Source organism: Hippichthys cyanospilos, chromosome 18 (assembly GCF_059441005.1).
Source record: "Hippichthys cyanospilos isolate Australia breed blue-spotted pipefish chromosome 18, RoL_Hcya_1.0, whole genome shotgun sequence".
NCBI lineage: Eukaryota > Metazoa > Chordata > Actinopteri > Syngnathiformes > Syngnathidae > Hippichthys > Hippichthys cyanospilos.
In genome coordinates this window covers 2319177-2326698 of record NC_142386.1, presented here as the reverse complement: position 1 = coordinate 2326698, position 7522 = coordinate 2319177, and the positions used below count along the sequence as shown (strand labels likewise).

Below are 7522 nucleotides of genomic sequence, written 5' to 3'. Positions count from 1 at the left end.
TGCAACCGCATTTCTGGTAGCTAACTTCAAAACGAAAGGCCATTCATATGATACATTACTTATGATCCAGTTTGTTTTGAAGCATGGGCTGGTTCTTTTCACAACGCTTGGCTGCTTTACTATAATGCAGTGGATTTTGTTGCACTTCTGGCTAAACAAACTTAAAAAATATATATCTCGTCCCATCATTTTTAATACTGATCTATATCATCTTTGCTTTTCCATGAATCCATGTACACACAGTACATTAGTAATGTTTACATGCAAATTGTCTTTCCGTTTGACAAAAACGCTTAAACATGCGTCACGTCATTTCAACTTTATCAAAAGGCTTTTAAATCTTTGCAAAAACAATCCATATGTATGTTCAATATATTATTGGATGTCGTCACGTCCTTGAAATGATCCGTGCGTCTCATGAGCGCCCGGGGCGCTCTCAAGTTAGCACAAGAGCACCTGGCCTGGCGTCAAGTGAATACAAAAACAAATGTTAGCTTAGGAGGCGTGTTCACCAAGCAGGATGAGGCTTGAACTCAAACTTTTGTTTTCTGACCTCAACGAAACGAAGTCGCCTTTTGTCGCTTCGGATCGGAGCAGACATCCGAGTAGAATCTCTTGAAAAGTCTTTGAAAATGTCTTTGATGTTGATGAAAATGGGGAACGGAGGTTCACCTCCAGTCTCAAAGTCACAGTCTAGCTTAGGTATGAAGGAACTTAAAATGTCTTAGAAAATCCATCTTAGAAAAAGCCTAAGTAAAGTCTCAGAGTCTTCAACAGCTGAACTCACGCCCAACGAAAATCGTATTTGATTGGTTGATTAAATCTTTCAAGACAAAGCAGCGTTCAAGTCGTAGGAAAACGCGTAAATTAAAAAAACGCAAGGCCTAAGTCATTTCTAAAAGCTATTTGATGTTTTCCGGCAAATCCATCTCGGCAGCGCCTCGTTAAGACGTCCCCGTTTACGAGGCGTCGGTTCCCGTTTCTACCTTTGGATCCTCTACTCCGTCCCAGTTGCCCTCCCAGGGCCCCAGCCAAAAATTTCCCCGCTCTTCCCAACTGGACCGCCAGACAGTTCGTCGCTCCGTTCGTCCGCCCGTCCGTGTCCAGCTGGCTAAATTAGCAGCAGATGAAACTACAGAGGCCACATCTGCTTCATCTGGGCTGGGACTCGTCAAGTGAACCATTACGCAGCACCGCAAGAAATGTGCCGCGCCGAATCCGAGGCTTGCGGTTCATTTACAAAGTTGCGTTTGTTCTCGGAGGTGTCTCAGATGAAGCAGGTCCAATCAGGTAAATGCTCAGCAACAAATGTCTTAGGTGTTTACCAAAATGAAATTTGAGGATCTTGGAAGATTCTAAGTCAGGGGTCCCCGACCTTTTCATCACCACGGACACAAAACGGACACTAATCACGTCGATTCATTCCGATTCATATTGCGTATGCGGAATTTGAATTAGGCAGGAAAATCCATCTGTTTTGATCCAACCTTAGCAATACAGAAAACTTAAAGTGACTACTTAAAGTGTTTTTGCCATGAACCAATTATTTTAGCTTCTAAAAAGAGTCCGGTGCAATCCTGCGAAAAGGGCGCGGCCGTGTGACCAAAATGTCCCTGGAAGCAACAGGGGGGAAACATGTGCAAAACACGAATATGATGATGCCATTTTGTTTGATTGTGAGCAGGGATATTTTTTGGGAAGGCAACTAAACGTCTCCTCCGCATTCCCAGTAAGTGTGACATCACCGTCCCGGCCAGACCAGTGAAAGCTTTTTCCATGGGAAACACATCTTTGAAATTCGCGAGAGACACTGAAGTCTAAATCGTCTTTGATTAGTGGAATCCAAATGGCCTTTGCTTTTTTAAACACTCTGATGTTGAGCAAAACCACGTCCATTCGGTTTGTTTCAGAATCAACTTCAAGGTACTGTGTACCTGGTTTTAAAGGCCCGCGGCGATAAAACGGTTGAAGACCCCTACTCCAAACCATTAACAATTTATCGTCTTTATAGAAAAATTGTCAGAGGAAGAAGAACATAAGATTTTCCGTGAGGAATGAACGCTCGGTGTAAAGTTGTAAACACAACAGGGAGCAACACTGACACTCTGTAAGCTAACCCGATACACTCACAAGATCACGTCGTCCCCGTGACGTCAGGGAATACTATCTATTGTTGTTTGTCTTTTCTCATCTTTCTGCCGCAGAAGATCCAGATGAGAGCCGCAGCGGACAACAACGGCACAGTTGCAAGAGCGGCCAGCAGCAGGGCCACGTCAAGGCAGTAGTACGCGTACCAGGGCATCTCGTAGGCCCGGGTGCGTAGATGCGGCGCCCCCTTGTGGCGAATCACATACTCCACCCAGAAGACAGCCCGATCCAAGGGTGTCATGGGCTGATCCCGGTGTAGTTGCGAGAGCCTCTGCATGTTGCGCCGGTAGCTGTCCCGGCTCAGAACCTCTTTGAGGCTGTCCTCAAAGCCTTGGCTGAGGTCGGCCAACTCCAGGACCTTGGCGGCTCCTCTCCGCTCCAAGCGCACCAGATTGTCAAACTGGTCAAAGAAGAGCGGGATGCCCAGGACGGGGACGCCGTAGAAGATGGCTTCCTGGAGTCCGTTGGTGCCCCCGTGGGCCACAAAGACTTTGGTCTGCGGATGGCCCAAGAGATCCTTTTGGGGCATCCAGTCCACCACTAGGGTGTTGTTGCCCAGCGTGGACGGCCGAGGACCCTTGTGACGCCAAATGACCTAAAAAGAGAAGGACAAAGCTGTCATTGGAGAAACACGACATCGCAAAAGAGTTTTACATTTAGTAGACTTGGTCTCAAGAGTATCTATTTGATTCTGCGCGTACTCGAGACATTTCTCACGAAGATTCCGTCACCTTCTGCGGCAACTTTGCAAAGACGGCGGCGATTTCTTCAGCGTCACGCTCGGGCATCGCGTGGACCAGACTGCCGAGACTCATGACGACCACGCCGTGCTCGCCGGCGCTCTGGACAAAGTCCTCCAGGTGCGCGGGCAGCGGGCGGGCGGCCCGACACTGAAACCCCCCGATGTAGACCACGTTGGGCATGGTGGGTCGTGGGAAGTCAAAGACAAAATCGGTGCGGAAGAGCCAAACGTCGGCCTGTTGGAGGAGCGAGTTGATGTCGCAGCCGCCTTCGATGTGTTTCCTGCAGAGGGCGCTGTAGATGGGCTCGATCAGGATTTTCTGCTGAAGTGTGACCAGGACATAGAAGAAGATGTTTTTCACCCTCTGGAAGAAGTCCATCTTGTCCGTCAGGCCCGAGCCCGGCACGGGGACGTAGGAGAGGGGCGAGGGGGCCATGGCGAAGTGGCCCTCGCCGGCTTGGATCCAGCGTACGTTGAGCACCAGGGGAAGGTCCAAGTACTTGGCCAGAATCACGCCGGGAGCGATGGCCGGGTCGGTCAGAACCAAGTCGAAGCTGGAGTCTCTTAAACTCTGGACCTTCTCCTCATCGTCCAGCAGCTTGGAGAGGGCGGCACCCCACACCGAGTGGGCCTCGTAGATCATGTTGGCGAACTCACGGTGCATGGTGCGGCCTTGGCGGAGGCTCTGCCAAAAGGTAAAAAAAATGCTAAACATTTGATCTGTTTACTTGATTTTCCACCGTGCAAACGTCGCTAAACATACTGCGCAGGCTGTTTACCTCCCTTCTTACAAATGCTAACATTTCCACATGTTGTTGAGCATGACAGCATGATGAATGCTAACATCGCCAAACAATCAGGTCAGTTACTTCACATTTGAGAAGTGCTAGCAATGCTAATCTATTTTGATTGCAGTTTCAAAGTAAAGTGGGATTTTACACGTATAGTTACATGTATGCGTTTGTTTCTTCTTCTCTCTTTTTAATGACTCCACCTAATTCTCTTAACTTTCAATGCTAATCGTTGCTAAGATAATCATCTGCAGGAAGGGTGACCTATATGCATATGAGCGTATTACACAGTATTTTATATTTTGTATTCAAAACTGTAATCATTACTGTACCTACACTGCTGACTTTGAATATTATTTGAAGGTTTAGCAATTCAAGTTCTATTGACAATCAGTGCAACCTAAAGTGGACAAGTAATGGTTTTGGAAAAAAAAAAAAAAGAAAATATTGTTTCCTATTCCTAATCAGATCTTGACAGATAGACGTTGTCATGCCATTTGTAAAATGCAAACATTGCTCGGTTTGTATCGACTATTTCTAATGGGGTGTGGGAAAAAAAAGAAATAATAACCCCACTGGTGGGACTCTACCTTAAGGAGCTCCTGCATAAATTCAAAAAAATCATCCCATGTTCCATCCACGTGGATGGTGACGGCGGAATAGAGCGGCGAGCTTTCGGGCACGTAGACGCTGTTGGAGGCTCTGATCACCGTCAGCCGGTGTCCTCTCTGGTGCAGCTCCTCCAGCAGAACCTTCATGTTGATCCAGTGGCTGCCATCCACCGGGAACACCAGGATGTTGCCCCCGTCGCACCCTGCCGGAGCCCGCCACAACGCCAACAAGACCGGCAGCAGAAATAAAAGCGCCTGTGATCCTGAAACACAGCGTTTTTTATCAAGTGAGAGACCTTATTTTTCTCTGAAAGTCTTAGGCGAGATTAAAAAGAGATGAATCGGATCAATTCATCACGTACACATATACAGACACAGTCTAAAATACCGTTCTAATAAAAAGGGCAGTGCATAAAGCATCCATTCTGCACAGGAGACAGTTTCACACAATTTAGCTATATGTTGGTTCATGTTCCAATTCATTTGTTCTCAACTTGAAAATAAAGCTGTACCGTTCCTGTCATGGCATTCAAAGGCACCCAATCAGTTGTTACAGAGAGGTTTACAAACTTCCAATCAGAAAATGTTCATAAATCCAACGCTTGTTGTCGTCCAATAACCAGCTATTGCCAAAAAGTACACAAACAGCCAACAGTTGGACATGCGCACGCAAAAAATGGACGGAAGGTCAAATGAAGTTCACCTGGCAAGGTACATTTTGCCTAACTGAAATCTCAGGCCAAAAATGGAACGTACCCATGGCGCGGATTCACGACGGTCGGCAGCCTGTTGTAACGGGAACGTTGGACTTCAAACTCGAGTCGCAGGTGAACTTTTGATGTCGGCTCAACTGCCAAGATAACAACAGCGGTCACGTGATCGGCACAGTGACCTCCTGAAGAATCCTGAAAACACTTTTTACCTGTGCATTGCTCTTAGTTTTGCCCATGGCAACGATTGTTAAACTTGGCTGTACTGCTACCTGCGGCTTGTTATTTAGGAAACCGCTCCCTTATTTTCAATTTGCAGGTGTTTCCTCCTTCCTGTCGGCCGCTATCGAGAAGCTCAAACAATCCGCCGCATCGGCTAGTTCATCTTTTACCGCAAATAGTTTTAAATGTAACATGCTTTCAGCCAGGTCCGCTACATAGCCTGAACAAATAAAACTGTTTATTCAGCCCCAGTCTGGACAGGATGATGAGCACATGGAAGCCAGCGTCAGGGACCGTTTGCTCAAATTATGTGAAGGTTGAGAGACCGTGTCGCCAAAATGTCCACAGCAAGAAGCTTGGAATCTACAAAAAAAATTTCCTAATTCCTTTGCCTAATATCTTTAATTGTGAAACATTTATTTCAGTATAATATCAATTTCCAAAAAAATTATATGCATTGTATTTTTTTTCAAGAGAAGAGAATTTCCCTAAAATGCCAACTTAAAACCAAAATGTATGATGATGTTTATTTTGCAGATGTATTTAAGTCCATCACTGATTTTCTGCCCCCAAATTGTCAGGTGCGTGGGGGTTGTGGCAACTCCTAATTCGAGAACACAATCCCAAACACAGTCAACTAAAATTACATGGCCACAAAAACGGCTTTTTTTTTTAATACCTGTATGACGGCTGGATGGATTTGAATGTCTCAAAATTTCAGCATCAAATCAAAATGAATGACTTCCCGTTCAAATTCAAACGAGTTATTTGTGGCTCCTGATAGAGATGTTGACGAAGAAACTGATGAAGAGGACATTTTTTACAATACTATTATTCTATAATACTTCACAGACAAAGTAAAGAAAATGATAGCAATGTGAAGAAGTTCCTTACAATTTATCGAAACCAGAACCTCACTTTAGCTCATCCAGAAAAGTCTCAAACGTGTCAGAGAAATTGTGCTTTTTCCCCTCTGGGAGGGGCTTAGCATTAGCGCTAACAATAGCCTCAGGGAAGAGCGCCGGCTCCTTGCTGGGCAGGGAACAGATGATGAATGGAACCGTGGTAGGACACCACGATCATGGGATCCTCTGAGGGACCTTTGACTTGACACCCAATGACTCATTTGGAAAAGACCACCGCTCACATGACATCGCTTTTGAAACGTACAAGCGATGTCTTGACAAACCCCATCGGAAGGCACATCAATCGTGCGCCGGCTCGTTCCTAGTCGTCTTGTTTCCATTGTCAGTGAGCAGGTTCGCGCTCGCCAAAGAACTTCATGGATGTATTGGAGATGTGGATGATGTCAGCGTGTTAACATGCGACCCTGATTCAACAAGATTCATGTGCCAACCGGTTTGACACATGGGCCTTTACGTTCCCAATTTAAAAGACGACTTTTTCTGTTTTTCGCACCTGCCTGTTCATGGAAGCTGATTGCAATTGTACAATTACATTATCGACAAGAAAATTAAGAATGATCCTCATCTAGTCCGATTGTCTGGGTACGTTGGACAAGAGAAGGTCAATCCAATGTCCGGTCACCTTAATTTAAAGGTTAGGGGGCAAACATTATCAAGATTTTCTTAAGACCTCTAGAAACCTTTACGAATCGCTTCAATAGTAGTCTCAATATATCGCATCCTATGTGTCCAAATCTCCTCCTCCTCATAATGCCTCCGGTAGCCCTAGCGGTGGGCAGCGTCACCACACCGGTAGCTTCAGAAAACACTCGGTATATGTCATTAAAACCTACTCTTTAAATGACTGTGATTGACTATTTCCTAGAAGTAGCATGAAATATTAACAGTGGAAATATGAATTTCAACAGACGCCATGAAATCTTTGCTCCCTTACCGTGCTCGGACCAGAAGATAAATCGCACATCTGCTCACCCCAAGTTTTAAAGTGAGACGTCAAGTTGCAGTTGTTAAGGGCTCTCGTTTTAACTTGCTTTCACATTATGAGACTATAATTTCAACCACAACCTTACACACACACACACACACACACATGCGCGCACATACACTCACTTACATGTGCTGGCATCATTCACAACAAAAGTCACTCGGTGCATGCACGTGTGTGTGTTTATGTGCGTGATTACATAACACCCTCTTTCGGGACATTATCCATGTGTGGAATCAGAAATCATGTAAGAAAAAATACTGTAAGCACTCTTTTTGTGTAAAATGTGCAAAAATGTCACATTGTTTTGTGGCACACACACACAGTCATCCTGCGAACGTGTTGACTTTAACAACCACGTCCTTTTTTTGATGCTATGTGGCCTCT

The 7522-nt window shown here is 45.5% G+C and overlaps 1 protein-coding gene across 2 annotated transcripts; it reads right to left on the bottom strand.

Annotated features, from left to right (window-relative positions):
- Positions 1 to 304: 304 nt before the first annotated feature.
- Positions 305 to 7214, bottom strand: LOC148408417 (UDP-glucuronosyltransferase 1-2-like). Of its 2 annotated transcripts, XM_088441464.1 has the most exons (5): positions 7085 to 7208; positions 5049 to 5142; positions 4272 to 4555; positions 2880 to 3575; positions 305 to 2743 (listed from the first exon to the last, which is right to left on the bottom strand). In XM_088441464.1, the coding sequence occupies exons 2-5, from the start codon at positions 5050 to 5052 to the stop codon at positions 2168 to 2170; spliced, it is 1560 nt and encodes a 519-aa protein (XP_088297590.1). In that variant the 5' UTR covers positions 5053 to 5142; positions 7085 to 7208; the 3' UTR covers positions 305 to 2167. The 2 variants fall into 2 exon arrangements, with proteins under 2 accessions (XP_088297590.1, XP_088297591.1); XM_088441465.1 differs by lacking the exon at positions 5049 to 5142 and having other exon boundaries at positions 7085 to 7214.
- Between the last annotated feature and the right edge of the window lie 308 nt (positions 7215 to 7522).